General features: G+C 39.9%; 1 protein-coding gene across 3 annotated transcripts in view; it reads right to left on the bottom strand.

Annotated features, from left to right (window-relative positions):
* Nucleotides 1-19833, bottom strand: part of tbc1d22a (TBC1 domain family, member 22a) — a 155595-nt gene that overhangs the window by 36653 nt on the left and 99109 nt on the right. For all 3 annotated transcript variants that reach the window (XM_038738352.1, XM_038738354.1, XM_038738353.1), the window contains 2 exons: nucleotides 9644-9719; nucleotides 746-873 (listed from right to left, as the gene is read on the bottom strand). In XM_038738352.1, coding sequence (XP_038594280.1) covers nucleotides 746-873; nucleotides 9644-9719 — 204 coding nt within the window. The remainder of the gene's footprint in view (nucleotides 1-745; nucleotides 874-9643; nucleotides 9720-19833) is intronic.

Below are 19833 nucleotides of genomic sequence, written 5' to 3'. Positions count from 1 at the left end.
TTAAACTCTGTGTAAATGTGAAAGGGCAGCAGCATGAACAGGTCCAGATGTGTTTGAGTGGGACTAAGATCTTCTTCCCTCTCTTTACACATCTAGGTCAACACAGTAACAGGCTTTTCTTTTACACTCACAGACACAAGAAGCGAACAGCCATAACATTTAAATTAAACCGTAAGTAAAACACCAAAGACTTTTGTTTCATGCCTGAAAGGGACTACTGACATCTTTGTTTCAGTACTGAATTAACTAATCCTTTACAATCCCTCACCCGCAAATTGTCTCCAGAAATGTTCTTTATTACACATTTTTAAACCTTTCCTTCCTTTTTGTCTGTTTCTTGTGTTACAACTATTTGTCTCACTCCATATGAGCTGTGCTAACAGTGAACAAATCAACTCGTCCTGTTAAACTAACAACTGAAGTGTAAATTTGTCAGTAGCATGGCTGTGTGATGGAGCAGAGCAGCATAGTTAGGCTGTATTATACGATTTGTATAATTAAGACCATCACAGAGAAAGCTGGCATAATTAAATACTTTTATGATAAAAATATCTGTATTATGTAGTATCATGCTGCAGGGTTGGCTGGGGTATAATGGTAGGAATTACAAAAGCAGCACATCTGAGGCAATCAGATGTCATTATCAGAGAAAAGCCCTTTTCTGAGATCCCATGCAGAGCCAGATAGATAGAAATGGACAGATAACAAAAATCACAGTAGCTTTGCTGTGTGCGTGTGTCTGTACCTGGTAGGTGTCCCACAGCCTGATCGTGCAGCGTAGTGGCAGCTCCCTCATTAGGAGGTTGTTCATCCAGCGGAAGGCAAACTGCAGGTACTCCACCTCGTACTGCTGCATGTGGCGGTGCACAGACTCTGTCAAAAATAATAATAATAATCACAATTTAAAATAAACACAATATCACACATTATCGTGCCACTACTTGCATTTACATTTGTGTGAATGCCAGCAAAGGAAAACAGTACAGACGAAGATGTGCACAATTCCTTTAGGCTCTGGCTATAGTAATGGTGACAGTAACAAGTGTGTAGACAAAGAAATTCCTTCATAACTCCCCTTTCTGTATATAAGTACTGCAGTCAGTGTCACGCGCATACACAACCATCACACCTCATAATAGAGATGTAATTACAGAGCTATCAGAATTGTCTGAGAAAAGCAATAAACCAAACTGAGATGAGAAAGTGGGGTGTATTCATTGTTAAATAAAGCTCCAAGGCAATTGCATGTCAGTCCAGTGAGGAACAGAGTGCAGCCAGGGGTGAGGACAGAAGGCATGTTTATGTAATGTATAGAGTGTATGTTTATTATTTCTTTGATAGAAGCTGATTAAAACTGTATTTTTGTTGATTTCAGTCTTACAAGGTCAGTCTGTGCTAAACTGTGTGGGGTGATCTTATATGCAAAGCATACATGCGTGTAATATTTCTCCCTCTACCTCACTATTAATTACTTTCATAAATACCAACTGTTACTGTCGTTAACGGTCCTCCCATAATTTAAACACTTTCAAAACAGACGCTTTGTGTTTTAAAACAAATCTCTTCAGTTTTTCTGTGAGGCACGCTTCATTTCCTGTTAAGCTTAATATGCTCTGTTGGCAGTTTGAGCTTAGTGAAGCAAAATGGCATTGGCTAAAATGCAAGTAGTTGCCAAGGAAACGGAAAACATTTGACATCCCTCCTCTAGAATATTAATCATGTCCCAATGTGCCATTACCGTAATTGTGGTGTTAGTTAACTAAGGCTGCCACTGCCAAATTTCAGGCGCAGCAGGGCTTATAAACAAGTCACATCAAAAGTTGCAGATTTAGTGGAGAGAATTAAAAACCAGTCTTCACTGTAACATTAGAGTGTTCGGCAGGAGGAGGAGGAGTCAAGACAAATTCAGTTTGTGTCTTGCCTTGTAAAATGTCAGGTATAATCGGTAACACCGTCACAAGTTGGTGGGAAAAATTCCTTACTGTGGCATCCCTAGTGCACAGTACTGTAATATAACTTTCCTGCACTAACAGCGCAAACACGCGTTGTGTTAAATGTTTATCCCTTATAAATGTGCTTCAGTTACCACCAACTCTCCGATAACACTAATAATTTCACTCTACCAGCGTGTGGCTGTTAGCGCAGATGTTTGTGAATTGGACTTTTTTTGCAATGGGGCTCATTTGCATAGAATTTGTGAATGTCTGTATGTTACCTAATTTAAATGTGTGCAAACAGACGTTGTTTGCTTGGCAGCACAGTTAGGGGTGCATTTCACTCTTTGCGGGTGCTTTGAAAGTTACACAGTTTCTTGTTGTCTTTTTTGTGCAGGTTTAGTGGGCACAAAAGCTGCATGGTGTTTTTTTTAGGCTCGGCTCTCCAAACATAAACATCTGGCTATTATATATCCACACCTGTCTCCTTGTATCCATAAAATGTGTTTTGTGTGTCTCCTGCAATAATTGCTTCAGATTTTGCTCTCGCTTTCCAACAAATCACACAGCTAGAGGACCATACGTTGCATCAGGCGGTCTCAGTATGGTCTCAATGTGGAGTTCGAACGTCAGTGTCAGCGTGACGGTGTGGCAGGCTGGCGTGAACACTCGCTGAGAAGAATGGCTGAGACGCAGAAATGTCAGTGGAAGATTTGCTGCATACGGGACTCTGACATGGAGAGTGGCTGCCTTTGTTCCTTTCTCTGTTCTTGATAAATGTTTGTTTTATGCTTATTTACATAACAAAGGATTAAAAATACCACTCAGTATTCAGCGACTGCCTATTTCATAGTCATCAAACCCATGACACTCAATTCTCAGTCTCTCTCTTCACACACACACACTTCATAATAGAGCTGTAATTAAAGAGCTGTCAGAGAATCTATGAGAAAAGCCAGTTAGGGAGGAACTACAGCATCCTCTTCTCTCACACCCTGTGCTCTTAATCAGGGCTGACTGACAAGCACACACAAACACACACACACACACACACACACACACACAAAAATATAGCTTTAATAAAGCTTTAATTGGCGAAACTTTATGTACGGCCAAGAATACATACCTTCCTTACTCTCAAACACACACAGCAAACACTTGAATGACACCTGTCTTCCGTTGCCCAAACTTGCATGTTTGACAATTACGCATACATTCCACCCCATGAGCAGGGCGCAAAGTAAACACAAAGCAATTATTTCACACTCCTCTCTGCAGTTTAATTATCACATGCTGCTGTAAAAGCACAAACAAGGCAAGCTCATTAACGGCAAATGTATCACGGTGACAGATCTTAGCTAGCTGCCAAACACAGAGGGAGAGAGGGGAACAACTTTAGACAATGTTAAATTACACTAATGAACTTGCTCTGCCTAATATTAGCAACTTCACCAAACACAGAAAGGGAGAGGTGCACGATGGGGGGGTGAGGGTGGGAGGGAGAAGTAATTTGTCATTGGGAGTTATCGCTCTGGGAGAGGAGACAGAATTAAAGATTATAAAACACAAAAAGAACAACAAGGAGAAAAAAACAATGAAGTAGAGCACTAAAACGTGTGACTTCTTAACCGTGGGCTGCTGTCCAGCTGGCGCAGTGATCGGCATGCTGGGTAGCGTAGTTATGGGGGCTGAGGATGACATATCTCATAGACACTGATTGACTGATGAGTCTTGTCTTCCTTCCTACTGCTGGTTAAAGTTTAGGAGGCAACGGCGCCAGCTGATGCCTGTAGCCCATGGCCGGTGAAGTGCGGGCGGACAGCAGGAGGTCAGAGGTCGTGCGGTGACTAGTGAGCAGCTCCCAGAATTCTGCTGACAAGGCCAATTCTGCCTGCTCTCCTTGGTACAAAACGTAATTACAGTTACACACTTTTTACCCTCGTTTCCACTCTCCTACTGGCTTTGCTTTCACTTTTGACTTTCACTCAGTGTGACAGAGCTGCTTTATTTTAAATCTGTTCTTTGTCATTTGCTTCTTCTGTCACTGTCAGCCATCGATCGATCTCTATATATAAACAGAATGTACTCATGTCATTGTAACCTTTATACCTTACCTCTTTTATTTTACTCTTGTCAGGTTTAGCACAGGTTTAAACAAATCCTACTGTAGATACAAACCAGACAACAAGGGCCTGTCTGTTCAAGTCACTCACCACTGTGCCAATATTTTGTGCCCCTCTCTGGTCTTTTTCTCTGGATATAATTGGCTGTTAGCTAATCCTCGCCCCCATTAGTTACTGTTGCTATGCCTGTCAAGCTTTCCCTTCTCCTATAAGCACATATGCAGTTTATAATGATAACAGAAGCAGATTTAATACTCAACAGTCTCAGTAATGTATATTAGCTCCTCGATATCAGACAGAGCAGACAAAAGCAGGCTTCTCAGCTCAAGCCAGCGACTGTTGATTTTGCGGGCAGATTTTTATCAGTTGCACCTAATTAGCTCATTAAGCTAACGTTAGCTTAGTTGCAGCTGACTTTTAAAACAAGCACCTTGTGAAAGGCCTTAAATATGCACTTGAATACCTAGTTAACCAGACATGCTAGAGCAGATAACGTTTAATCCATTCATTATAATTTTACTTTTGTGTTTTTAGGTTTTAGAAAGGCTAAAATAAATAGACACAGACCTCCAAAGTCTTTCCGACTGTTGCCTTCTCAAGTTCCCTCTAATTAAGGTTGCTATGCTATGACTGGACACTCGCTATTCCAGAGAGGTGTTTAGGGAACAGGAAATTGTTCATCTATATGTGTGAAAGACTTTTCCATGCAGCAAAAATAGACCAGATAAGCTGCTTATTAAAAGTGTATGCATATTTTGGGGAACTTCTGTTTGTGTGCTAACATCCATTTGTTAGTCTCTGTGTTACTCCATTTAAATAATATTATTTGTGTGTTTGTGTGTGTTTCAGGTGGCCCTATAAATATATCGTTTATTTGTTTGTCTGTCACACACAGAGAAAACACCCACATGCGGGATGTAGCTATCACTAGTAAAAATGAATACCCAAGTCTGGTACAAAAGATGGTCTACTGAGTGATGCTTAATTATTCCTCTTACACAACCACAGGGTCACACACTTGTTAGTGATTATCCCGAGGGAGACTGCCGCTATTGTAGGGTCAGACATATTTTTATGGTGTCACTAATTATATATTTGCGTGCACTGCTTCAGCAATGCTTCTCTCTGTCATTTCGATCCTAAACGTGAGGCATAACAAACCTGGTGCATGAAAACAGAGCAACAGCAGACCTCATTCATACATTTGTATTTTTATCTAGGAGCTTAGATCATCTTAGATCATGCAAAAAACTTAACTAAATTTAGAAAACTGCAAGTGATATCCACAAACATAATAAATGGCTGTCTGAGTGAGTGTGCACAAAAAATACCATGCAACATTTGAATCCCATACTTTTCAAGATGTGCAGCAGTGGAGGGTAGGAAAAACCACCACACCCTGTCAGAATTTAAACTGAAGCGATCCAAACGCATAGCAGCCAGAAGACTGGCACTGTAGAGACATAACCTTCACATTTTCCTAAAGGTTTGGTGTAGAATATTTGGAAAGAAAAGACTGTAGAGAATTTATTTAAATAATTGCATGTAAAATGCTTGAAAACTTGAAACATACAGTGTGTGAAGTATGTAAAATGGATGTAGGCAGGGAGAGCACAGTGTGTGAATGTTGTAGAGCTGATGTAGGATGGAGGTTGTAGAGGGCTGACCTTGGGGCAGGCCTGAACTGAATACAGCTTTAAATAAATTGCATAATTTCAAAATAAAAAACACCAGAAAAGTCAAACACACTCTCCTAGAGCTACACATACACGTGAGATTTTATATATTAAAAAAAAAAACACTCAAACACTCAAAAACAAATACAGCTGTAAATATACACAGACTAAAGGTCATCCACACAAAATGGATAACCACTTCAAGAAGCAACTGCAGCTACAAATTAAAGGCAAATAATTTAACTTAAAAAAAAAAAACAATACTCAAACACACTGCCTTCATTATGCAATACAGTCTCACAATCCAGCTACCAGTCTTTTTACACAATTCAGGCTCAGAGCGCGCACTGCCAGTGCGTCCTCTCATTTGCATAAATATATTCACCTTTGGGCAATTTGCATGTTGATGAACTTGTGCTAATGCACTTTTGTGCAAAAACTACACAGAAAGAGATAAGGGAGGGATAAAGAGATCAGAGAAACATTACAGGCACGCCGACAAAGTGGCTTGTCTTTTAAAGAAGAACACATGCTAGCGTCAAGCAAGGCTAATAGGAGTTAGCATCACTTATTACAAGTAGGATAATTACAGGAAGGGGGAGTCTGAAGGAGGGGCAAGCAGAGAGAGAAAAAGATATTTCAAAGAATCAATGTAGAGAGAAAAACGGCTTTGATTTTTATAATTTTTAACAAATCCTTTTTATTTGCCTCCTTGCTTCAAGTTCAATTAGAGCTAACACTACATAACACTACAGGAAACAAATAAAAATGTAGTATCCAAAGGACACCTGCAGAAATGTTTTATCATAATTAATATTCTTTTGTGCAAAACAATATTTTTAGCTTTGTCATTCATGGAAAGTTGACTGAGCATGAAGGCTCATTTGAGAAATGCCCTGTGTGACACTTTTAAAGCAGCTGAGGACGAGGCACCTTTGTCAAAGCCTCACTTCAGGCACAACACTTGAGGGAGAAGGAAGTGTTTTTACAGCTACTCCAGGACTGGTGACATTATGGTTATTAAACCGCATAAGAAACCTTGTGATTTACCGGCGTCTTTAGACTCTCATAATCACGCGCTATTCATTCTGTCTGATATATCTGCTGCCTTTGACACAGCCAAATTTAAATTTGAAAATATGTAAGATCTCTTCACCTAGCTTGGGTCAGTGCATTGATGCCTATGTGATGATGCAGCAGCTCCTATCAAAAGTAAAGAATTACATGACATAGGGTGGAAGAGTGTTTCAAAAAGATTGGGTGACAGAAGACAACTGAGGAGGAGGAAGAACACTGTGGGAAAATGGCTGAGGCGTCTGTTCCTGCCCCCGCTGCACTAAAAACAAATTGTAGGTAATAGATGGTAGGATATGGCCATAAAAACACTGTACATTAGCTTTCTTTCCCTCTATGTGAATGTATAGTATGTGTGTTCTCCCTCTGTCTGACAGGTACAGTATATACTGTAGGAGGAGCTGGATGCAGTAATTTTAAAGAGACAGAGAGAAGGCGACAGAGAAAGTGGTGCGAGACAGACAGATCAGCAATATCTTATCTCTACTTCCCCAGTCCTGCAAACAATAATGCAATGAAACAATATTGTCTTAACAAATACTCCATCTACCACTCATGTCCCTGTATCGGATACCCAACTTATACAGGGCTGAAACAGAATACCGGAGTCCTATAGCAACAGCTAAGGCATTTTCTTTTGCCTTTCTGGGAAGGGGTACTAGCTCACTCTAATGGAGAATAATAGATTTATTCATTTTGCAATTAGTTTTGTCCAACAAATCTAAAATTAATGAGCTGAAAGATTAAGTACTATTAGTGCTGCTAATGTAATGGATCTGTGATCGCACAAGAAATACACAAGAAACATTAACACGCAGAGAAAAACAATAAAGAACCAATAAAAATACTCATAAAATCTGATACTACAACTCAGGCTTTCTATCAGGAGTGAAATTGTAATATTGATAAATCTATACCAGTCGCCAAAACTATCGGCCTGTTATGAAAAGACAGGACTCCGCCGTTTCTCAAACTGCACAGCACTCTGGATAAGCCTGCACCTGATAAGCGCTGATAGGTAATTTTGGAGGAGATGATGAGAGGCCATTGTTCCCAAAGCAGATGCTATGACGAGGGCGAAAAACAATCCTGTAACACAAGATAAAAGCTATCTGTGATCTCATTAGAGGTGGTAATGTCAAGCTGGCGAGGTATAAAATGGCTCAGCCCCAACTGTGATGACAGGGCACTTTGGAAAAAGATCCAATAAAAATATCCATTTTTTTATGTCTCTGCTGTCCTTTTTTTGTCCATTTATTTTTCTAGACATAGAAAAGACACACACACACACAATTTTTGACTCACACATACAGCGCAATACATACAATCTCACAGGTACACACACACACACACACACAGTTTATGAGTTTTTTTTCCACACACAGACAACAGCATGCATCAACACTCTCTTGTCCTTTTCCATCAGTTTAGTCACAATCACATGTGCAAACAGACAGGCATGCATATGCACACTAACTTTCTTTGCCATTCTCACATACACATACACACATTTGAATGCAGCGGGTGAGTCCTCCCCTCCCTCTGGCTGACAGAGCGGGTGACAGGATAGTCGGACAGCACCAAGGTTAGCCAAGAACATGACCATTGTACAAAGACTTGCTTTGATAAGACCTTGTTTTGCACAATGCATTGTGGGCTGCTTCAAATACCCTACACATTTTGAGTGACAAAGGTAGGTTTAGATAGAAGACTACTGAAACCATATTTACACATTTATTGTGTTGACAAAATTAAAACCAGCAAGGGGGACAGAAGAAAAAGCAGCATGGCTAATTAACACCAAGTTGCGAGTGTATGTGAAATGTCACTGAGCTGTTCGTGAGTACCCTCAGTGTGCATACATTAACTCCCACCCCTCAGAAGGCCATTGTTTGGTGTTAATAATCAACAGCACGTGCACATTTCCCCCGACAGCTGAGTGGAATGAAGAGTAGCGAGACACGATGGCAGTGTTGTGTAATTACATACAGCAGAAGAATCCCAGCGTGAAAACAAATGTTACTTCCTGGTGTGTATGTAGTTCTAACACTTATAGTATCAAAGACCGTGTTAACAAAACTGCAAGTCAAAGTTAAGGGGGAAAACAATCATTAAAGCAATTTTTTTATTTTTTATTTCTCTGTTTTGTGTTGTCCAATCAGCGTTGCCTTTTTCCTCCCTGCTACATGCATATATTAGGAGCTAAACATAGCCTTGCTTAGGCACTTAGGTCAAACTAAGACAATGACTTATTTAATGGTGGTAAAGAGGAATGTGGAAGACCAGTGCAGAAGATCATCTACAGTATCTAGGGGGAAAGAGGCCACAATGGGCGTCACACAGGAAATGTTTGTACATGTATGTGTGGGAATGCACAAGTTAACACCTCCATATGTCAGACTGATGAATATTGTCCTCTTTACAAAATGTTTACAGGCAAGAACAAAATGAAACCTAAATACGTGCAAAACTCTTACTATACTGCTCATTGCTTGTGACGAGTTTAGGCCATGAAAAGAAAAAGCAAAAACAAGTGACATTGGGAAAAAAACAGATAAATGAGGGTTTTAGTTAATTTTCTCCATTTTGACAAATGAATTTAAGAGAAAAAAAACCTTATGAATGTAGCTCACTGTCTTGCTTATGTATTGTAACGCAAGAAGGAATGGAAAAAGATGGCTGATACATTGAGGAGAAGAGAGACAGGAAAGACAGGAAAAAGTTAATGGAAATCGAGTCAAAATAGCAGCTGCTGTAAGCAGAAAGTACTTTATGGATGGGTGAAAGAATGGATGGATGGATGGATGGATGGATGGAGGCAAGGCAGATGACTCACCATCAATCCTGCTGACCAGCTCCTCCAGGGCCTTGACTTTCCTCTGGATGCCTGGCTGGGCAAATGTATAGTTGTCCTGAGGAGAAGAGAAATCAGAGTTAATATGGACCGAGGGTCCATATACAACGGTGAAAAACTTTAAATAGTCAGTCTGTTCTAACTCATTTTTAAACTTTAAATACTTTGCTGACTCCCAACGTGAATGAATGCGGGACTGAAATAGGGTTCAAGCACTGTGGATAAATTATTACAAGCAACAACAAGAAGAACGAAGGTCAGACTAGAAAACAAATAATATTCCTATGAACATGGAATGACTACATAACAAAAAGTGCAAAGACAAACAAAAAAAACTGGCACCAAGGAGATCAAACAGATATTTTTATCATAGCTATGTCTGTCATATTTCTCTGTAATTTCTTAGACAAGCTGTGAAATTGATCCCTTGTTGAGAAAGCTAACATGATTTGTTTCACATTGACGTTTTGCAGCCATTTGGCCTGAGAGTCAGTGTATTACAGCAAACACACAAAAGGGCTTGCATTTTCACATTTTCTCTTTGAGGTTTCATTTTCAGAAAAGTGCAGTGGCCATTACAGATTTTCCAGGACCCATTTCACACCTCACACAAAGCCTTAGCCATCTTCTTTAAAAACAAAATAGAGAAAATACTGAAAATAGGCCGCCTAACCAACATTGGCATGACAAAGCACATGCGGTGTGGCCCTTGTAAGCAAAGAAGAGGGCTGATTGTGAATGTGGCTGTAAGAACATAACAAGTGAGCCGTGAATGGGTCCTGGCCTCATACCTGGTGTGAAGTGGTGGAATAATAAAATCTCCCTAAGAGCTGATTGCCGAGGTCTTCATTTCACAAACTGTCCCCATCAAGTACTTATTGTGCCTCATCTAGACTGCATAATGCCTTCAGGTTAACAAAGCTGGTAGGGGTGATGTTTATAAAGCCACAAGTAAGAACAAATATAGGGAGATGGACACCAGGCCTCTAATTTTCCAAATGGTCAGTGAAGTATTAACTTGGTACAATGCATGCAAAAAAAGCTATGTTACAATTAAAATATATTATGTTACTTGTTTTTATTAACACTGTGGCTCTCATAACATTGATTTTAATGCATTCCTGGCTAGCTAATGTTTTACACTCAATGACTAAGTTGCTATTTTTAATGTGTTTTGATGTGTTTTCTTATGCATTTAGCTTTTTATTAGTCACAGAAAGGTAGGATATTAAAACTGTTTTCTTATTTTTCTGTTTTTCGGTCAACCAGTTCTGTGCAGGAAGTAAGGTGACTGAAGGCTTTCCATGATGTTAGCTTGCTGGGTGTAGCTTAATCAACATAGCCAATAGACAAGTCACAGTTTGGTGACAGGCCAAAACAAAAACAATTAAAAAAACACCTATGGTGAAGGATTGATATCCCTATGAACTGGCGCCCAGCAAAGTGGTGTCCACTTTAGTCTGAGGACAGTTTAGCTAACTTAACCTGGAGATCTAGGAAAGAACAGCTTGGCTTCCGAAGCAAGAAAAGATGACTGAATGATGAATGACATTGTGTCACCCATTTATGAAGGCAGAAGATGTCGATGTAGACGTCTGGAATAGCAATGTGAGGGGGCGTATCCAATAGTGAGACATCGCACGCTACTCAGAGAACTGGGGTTACTCCTGTGACCTAAAGATTTTTTTTTTCTTTCTGATCCTTTTCAGTCATGAGATACAGTGCATATTACCTATAGACTGTAGTGTATATTTTGTGTGACATTTTGCATTGCAAGTGTGCATTGAAATTTGTGGGGAAAAATCCAGGAAATTTAATTAATCTAAGACAATTTACAGAAGTTACGAATGGATCTGAAACCATTTTCACAAAAACAATAAACGTGAAAATTTCTAAATATAAAATATGTATGTAATTATACAAACAAGTATACATCAACTTTGTGCTTACTTTCCAAAAACTAATGTAGTAGATCTTTACATTTTAATATTTAACAGAGAAAGTATATTGAAATTATTTAATTCTAAATAATCAAACATATTTTAGGACTTTCTGGGGATATGACTAACCAGAATATGATCACAGCAGTGGGCAGTGTCTGATGGTTGAACTTGCAGAATACAATACAAGTGAGAACTGCACATAAGCATTTTGTGTGTGCGTGTACACCCAAACACACACACACACACACACACACACACACACACACACACACACACGGATTACGTTTCCTTGAGGGGTCATTTCAGTGTGGTTGGAAAACAGCTGATGTGGCAAAGTATCCAACAGATTGGGGGGGGATGAGAAGGAGAAAGAGAGAGAGAAAGAAAGAAGTGGGGTAAGAGAAGTCATTTAGCAATAAACAGCTCCAGTTGTCCTTCAGGCTTAGCAGAACCAAGGCGTGTGTGTCCCTCCTGAGTCCATCAGTGGCTGGCAGAGTAGAAACTGCATTCTCTACTGCCTTTTTCAAAAAAATTGCTCCATCTATAGCATCCCATGCTTCTTTCACCCCTCCATAGCCTCTAAAAGGGTCATTATACCAACTACAGCCGGACAGATAAATCAGCCAGGACAATATATCAGCCAATATTGGCTTACTTCATATATATATATATATATATATATATATATATATATATATACACACATACACACACACACACACACACACACACACACACACACACACACGTATATATGTCGGCCGATAAGTACAGTGTTTCCCCTACATTCATTTAGGAGCGGCGGTACTAAAATTTCCCATTAAACTAGACCCTACTAGTGTTTTCAGTCGCACGCTGTATGTGCACAGTAACACTCAACGCTGGGCTAGCTTCCTCTCCTCATTCTTCAAAGAATATCTACGTGAAAGCTTCTGTTATAAGAGCAGCTTGACTCCTGTAATGAATGAAAGGTGCGTAGCGAGTGTTTTATTGTCCGAGCGGCAAGTGACTGCGAACGCGACCGGAGGAAAATATTCTGCCAGTAAATGTACAGTGTCGGTTCCAATGTGTCAGCATCTCAAGACCAAGAACAGTCTCTCAGTTGTTTCCCCAACTGCTGAAAAGGTGAAGTCAGTTAGCGCTGGCAACCGTCTCCCCTCCACTCCAGACTGCGCAGCTGAGCAGGAATGGCGATGCAAACTAGTCTCTTTTAAGCCAATGAGGAGACGTTTCTTTTGGGTTTTATTGTGCAAATGAAATGCTTGGTAATTAGGGGAGGTGGTTCTCATGTTGCCTATTTTTCATATTAATTTCTACAGATAGGCTAAATGTCAAAAGCTGTAAATTGAGACACAAAAGGCAAACATGAAAAATCGTATCTATAATGATTATGAGGTCATATTAAAGAGGTTTCCCCGCAGTTAAAGGCTCGAGGTGAGGCCTAAAACAGCTTGGGTGCTGTGCCATGAAGGTAAAATCACTATGGAGAGAGGATGGAAACTGAAACTTAACAACTTTTCCAAAACCCAATGGCTATAGTCCCTACCCAGACAAATTCTGTAGCAAGTTTAGTCCTTATGCTTTCTGGTTGTTGTTAATTTATTATCTGCTCTAGCTTTTCCAAGTATTTGTTCACAGATATGGTAAAAATAATGGTCCCAAATGATGTGAAATTACAAATTTGTCATTGGTAAAAGTAAAAATTTTTTTTAAAATCACTAATTTCCCATGACACCTGTCAGCCTCCGTACCCATCTCTTCTCCATCACTGTGTTTTTTGTTTCACACATTCCGACTCTACATCCCATCCTTTTTGTTCTACTTTGATTTTTTTAAATTTAATATTTGTACATTGTCTCCCTTTTCTGTCTTGAGCTTCTCTACCTCTCTGGCTCTCTTTCTTTCTACCAGTGTTAATGCGGTTAGGTGCTAAGCAAGTGTGAGGGCCAGTAATTGCATTTGCATTATTGAAGCTGCTGGCTTTAATCAGCTGTCCTTCCTGCTCTCTCTCTCTCCAGCTTCTTCTTTCAGTCCGTCTGCCTCAAAATCACTTTGTAGCATTTTCTAGTTCTATACCTACTATTTTAATTCTCTCTATACCTACTTTTCAATTCTCATCCTCTGTCAGTCTCTTTATTGCTGTACAATCGGTCTTATTTTCACCTTCACTACGTCTTTTTCGTATTCTCACACTTCTCTCTCTTTATGTTTTCTGTCTGTTTCGCACCTTCTTTATTTCATATCTCTCTCCCTCCGGCTGTCTTGACCACAGTTTTGCTCAACCCCATCACTTTATCTGTATGTCTGTCACAAGTTCAGTTCATCAACGTTTGTTTATTGTTAAAGGTATGACTCATCATTTCTAGTGCATTGGTGATTCATCTTTCTCTTTTTACATCTTTCCAGTGAAAACTTACCTGCCACACAAGGAGTCATAGATCTTAGATCTTATTTTCTTGTCAAATCAACAGCGGTATGTTTGGACTGAATGTAAATAGTGGACGTCAGACCAGGTAGTTAGAATGAGCAGCCACAGCTGTCGAGGCAGAACACACAAAGTAAACAGAACTGAAAATAATCACTCAAATTGAAACATCTTTTTGTCTTTGTTCATGTGTTTCCAATCACTCTAAATGTGGCTTTTTGTGGAATCAGATTCGTTTGAATAAATGAGCTAAATGAGTTAGCATTGCTAACGTTGTTTTATTTTTGATACTCTCGTTCATTCTACTGTTGGCTCTACTTTCAAAAGTCAACTTTTATGAGAAAGACTTTTACTTTTAATATAATTACATTTTCCTATTGTGGCATTTCTACATTTACTAAAATAAAAGGAAAGGATTTATGCACGTCTTTCTCCTCTAGCTATGTAATCACAACAAGATGTAAAAAAGACTAATGCATTTGAGGGTCAGAGGGTTTTCTACACTTGTGTTTGTCTTTCCCTGGCTTATTTCCTCTCTCTCTTCTTCGTTCCTCTACTCCGCCCCCTCTTTCTCAATTCCTCCGTCTCACTCATTTTCCTTCTTTTTCCCCAATCTCTATTTTCACTGAATGTCCATTGCTTCAAAGATTGTTCTCCTGTTTTTAATGAATGGTTTCAAAGTAATGATGGACATTTGCCTCTTTTGAGTCTTTCATTGCAAGGACTAATAATTACAAAGATAAGTTTTTATGTATATAAAGAAAGAAACATACCAGAAAGAAAATATTCCTATATTATTATCCATTATATATTGTATCACAAAAATGTGCTACTTCATTTATTTTGTGTTTATAAATATTTTATGGCCTTTTTATTCTTTTTGACTGGTGTCCTTTTTTGTTACCAGTTCTTCATTGATTTACTTTAATATGTTTTATATGTTGTGTTGCATTATGTTGTTTATCTATTGTAAAACCTAACAAAGAAAAAAAACGTGAATTACAAAACAATCTCCATATTTCTCCCTCCTTTTCTCTCTTTCTATACTCCTTTATTTCCCTCTTTTCACCTCTAAATCTTGCCCTGTTGCTCTCCTCTTTCTTCATTTTAATACTTCTACATCCCTCCCTCCTCTCATTTCTTTCTTTATTTTAACTCCTCTCCCACCTTCTGTTCTCCATTTCCTTGTCTATTTTCATCACTTTGCTGGTGCTAATGAGGCCAGACTTGACTAAGTGTTTTGAACATGCTATTATGTCTCTGCTTTGTTTTGTTCCCTGGTGTTTCATTTTGTTCCATGCTGTACTGCATTTTGTTTTGTGACTGATTGTTGTTTTGTTAGATCTGTTTAGTAGTTTTTTTTGCCATGAGAGATAGTTATGATTAGAGTAAGATACTAATAAGATTTTTCTCTTTATTCTAATTTTTCTTTATTCACATGCATCCCTTCTCTTCCATGTTTCTCTTTTTACCTTTCTGTCTTAACTGCTTCACCTCCTGTTTCTTCGCCTCATTCCCTCACCTCCTCAATCACAATCCGTCTCTCCTCCTTCCACTCCCCCACCTCCTTTATTCATTTATTTCTTCGTCCCATTCTCTATTTTCTGCTTGTCCTTCTTCCACTCACTTCCTCTCTTTGTCAAATCCAATATGTCGGATCTTTGATCAGCTGAGGCAACAGGAGGAAATCAACTTTCACTCCTTCATTATTCATACATTCTCCTCGTCTCCCACCATCTGTCCATCCACCACAACTGACCCAGTCAGTGGAACTGCTCCTGTTCAGCCACATGAACAAACAGACACAGAGCACACAAACATTAAATCTGCGTCTCTCTTTCACGGCCAGGTGTCAACAGCCTTTCGTTCTTTCCTCCTTCGCTCTCTCTCTCTCTCTCCCCCCTCCTTTCTCTCAGTCAGCTGAATCAATAGCTCCTTTTCACCTCTCAGTACAATCTATTAAAGACAACAATGGCTCCACGCTGGAGTAAGATTGCCTCCTATTGTGGCACAGGATGTCTATCAGCGAGTTGGACAGAACCAACACAACAACGCTGCAACGGTATGTGTGTGTGAGTGAGAGAGACAGAGAGAGCGAAAGAGACATAAGGACAGAGGAGGGAGAGAGAGATGACAGGTCAAGATAAAGCGTAGACAATAAACTGAAGGACAGGGCAATGATCTGTCATTCTCTGCTACGTGTATGTGTGTGTGAGAGAGAGTGATTGTGTGAGAGAGATGACAGGTTGCGATAAGGTGTAGACAATTACAGTTGTTGTGAGCTACAGGACGACTGGCCAGATTTAATTCTGTCGCTTTCGTGTGTATTTGTGTGAACATCTATGGCCTCAAGTTTAAGGGCAGTACACTCTAATGTTTATTGGCAGCACAAGAAGTCCACAAGTTTGAGACACAGCTGTGCAATTGGCCGAGCTGATGATAAAGGGCTAAAAGGAAGGGCTAGTGCCCAATAAACTTTGGTGCGTAGGCGCTGAGTATAGAAACTAAATTTTAAGGACCCGGTTCCAAAATTTCTCAAAACCTGCTATCTAGACTAGCGGGTCCTTTAAACTCTTAACATTCCTGTAAAAAGCATGCTAAAAGCCTATTCAAGTCATATCCAAAGTAAATTGAATGTAGTTCTTGAACCATCTGAGTATATGCCTGGTTTTGGGCTGCTCTGATAGAGAACACTCTTGAGTGTCTAACCCGTAAGTCAGAATGATTGTAAGTGCTACTGGAATTGATAAATATAAGTTTAAACACAATAAAACTAATATATTTTTCATTTCCGCTTGAAAATGCTTCTAACAAATGCATGCAGACAACTATAGCTGGGACTTATTAGCTGGAAAACACTTTCATACCAATACCATGAAAAATGACTATTTTACACAGGTTTTTCTGAGTGTATGTCTTAGCGTATTTTTTCTAAAACAGCACCGCCCCTTGGCGGCTTCTGCTGCATCGCTCCGTATTAGCCGGTAGCTAGACACAGATGTGTTTTTTGGCTGGTAGATCATGAACTTCCTACTTAAAGCTGGATATCGTTATTTTTAGAATTTTACTGGCTACAAGTGCTAGTCATCGGCACAATTGCTTGCAATTGGCTCAGCCTACCCACGAAATAATAGGGGTTGGACCTTCCTTACAGCGCAGGCTCTCATTGGCTATTGTAGGCTGTGAAAGGGACATGTGAGCTCCTATTGGGTCGGATTTGGTGTCACTCGAAAGGTCAGAGTTCAGCGGCTAATTTGAATACAAGATATCGTAGTTGTTTACAATTAAATCAGAGTTATTAGGGTTATAATGACATACGAGCGAAGTCTGACAGCAAATATGAGACGATACCGCAGCAGTCCCTGGGGATTTATTGCTGGAATAATGTGTTTTGGACTAAATATTTTTACTGGATTGGATCATCTGGACCTTTGACAACGTAACAAGACCATTTTTGTTGGAATATAATCGATCAGTGGATTACTATGAGGCTTCATACGTGAGTCGCGTCAATTTTGCTTGTACTGGTTGGTCCTCTCTAGCAGGTAAATTCACCTGCAGGCAGTTAACAACAGTACAGAGAGAGGAGGAGGAGGACTGGAGGAAGGACTCACGTCTAACTTCTTCATTATTCCTAAACGTCTCTCAGTATTGTGATGTCAGATACTGAGTTTATATTGTGACTTTGCTGTTGTAAACTTTAACATTGCTGCCCTAGAAACATTTAGTTGCATTTAAAACATTAAATTCTAATTCTAGAAGAATTTAAAAACAACCAGGCAGCTAATATGCACACTTATGTGTTAATTCATCAAGTCATATTGTCATCTCAATTTATAACAATGTTATCGCACATTTTCCTCATACCGTGCAGGCCTACCTCACCTCAGAGAGGGAGTGACACGGAAAGAGGTGAGAGGCACTTATCAAAAAGACGGCTACCTGTATGCATTTCTCTAGCAGGGGAAACCAGGCTTCTCTAATTCCCGACCCCCAATTACGCAAACCATCGTGGTCATATACGTGACATTTAAGAAATTAGATCACTGCAGAAAGCAGACTGTAACCTGGCTCATGTGAATGTAACCGCATGAACGGTTACCTGAGTCCATGTCTCTTGGACAATTAAATCTGAAGAGAACACTGGGCCAGACATCATTTTAACCATAGGAGAACATCTTTTACATTTACACCTAAATTGCGTTATTTATGGTCTTTTCTTTGTGAAATGGCTCATATACCCAGGAGCAAACGCATAACTGATTATCCAAGAGAGCAAATGTAAAACTATTTTTGTTATATCACAAGGAAGTACATGTAACTGTTAGAGACAGTTAACAAGCACTCTGAGACTGCCTTGGTTTATGAATTGTGTTATATAAAGAAACCTGCCTCACCTTATTTGACCCCTAACGTGATCAACACCACTTGTCTCTCAGCTAACAAGGTTTTCATAACAGTACACAGTCTTTTCTTTATTCCATTCATATTTCATAAATGTCTCCGTTGACCCAGCCTGTGCCTCTGCCTTTATCCTAACCTCTTACCTCCAGCAGCTGTTAATGCCTCCATCTCCATCACCACTTGCCTGCATGTAAACTAGCCTAGCTAACATGATTTTATTAAAGACAGAGAGATGAAAGGGGGAGGGGGTGAGTGGGATTCCAGGGGGAAAACATAAAGAGGTAGAAGTGTTAAGGTTGGACCAATAAGGCTTGGAAGACAATACACACACATATACAAATATCCTGTCAAGCATCACACACACAATGCACCAGCGGGCAGGTCACTCCGTGTGTGTGTGTGTGTGTGTGTGTGTGGATTGAGTGACAGCACGAGGTGACAGTAGGGAAGCCTTGGGGAAACCAGAACAGGAGAACAGAACAGGAAGCCAGACATGGCGTCTGGTTTGGTCTGGCTACCGTCTGCTAGACGTCGGTCCTCAGACCCCTGTTCCCACTCAAGGTAGACCCCATCTCTAGCTGGCAGCGTGGAAACAGATGGTTGCCTTGACAATGAGCAGGCACACAGTAGTTGGCTCGTGCTCCAAGGGAGGGGCTGGAGGCAGCGGAGCAGCGAGAGGGGGAGCTGTTGACCATTTAATCTTTGTGCATTTTACATTAATTAAATGCTGTTTATTCAATTTGTTGGCGACTGAACTGCAGACGGGTTCATGTGATAGTTATGTGATAAAGTTAACTAGAGTCCAAATAGCTTATCTGCCAGTGCCAAACATTATTTTTTGCTAGGTCATCTGTTAGTACCTTTCAGGAAAAAGTTGTTGGAAATGAATATAAATATCCTTCATGTTATATATGGCTTTAATTAAGAATGACTCAAGTGAAATTAAAAGCTACAGCTGTGTGTCTGATGAATAATATTACCATGTCCTAACAAGCTTCTATCATGCCACAGACCAGTACATCAAACCATGGCATTAAAACCAAGAAAGAGCTGGACCCCATGTGTCAGGACTACCGCTGAAATATAATAAGTTCAGATCCCAGGGCGAAATTTAATTTCTCAAAGTTAGGTTCCAGACTGGAAAAATACATTTAAGAGCCCCTGCCGTAAAAGGCAGCAGAATGAGCATGAAAGGCAGGTTTTCATCTGCTGGCTTTAAAACAGAGAGCCCTCGGGGGTCTGCCGGCGGAATAATGGACTTTAACTTTTTGACTTAATTTTTCGGCCATTGCAGGTAAGACACAGACTCGCTGACTGTGCATGGACAACACATAGTTGCTACATACTGAGTGCAGCACCGTAAAATGTGACAAAGATTAACTTACTGAGGCTTTGACTGC

Source organism: Micropterus salmoides, unplaced genomic scaffold (genome assembly GCF_014851395.1).
Source record: "Micropterus salmoides isolate LMB-PRFRI ecotype aquatic unplaced genomic scaffold, ASM1485139v1 Ms_hic_scaffold_23, whole genome shotgun sequence".
NCBI classification, from domain to species: Eukaryota; Metazoa; Chordata; class Actinopteri; order Centrarchiformes; family Centrarchidae; genus Micropterus; species Micropterus salmoides.
Note: the sequence above shows the minus strand (reverse complement) of the source record. Positions and strands in the feature narration are given on the sequence as shown.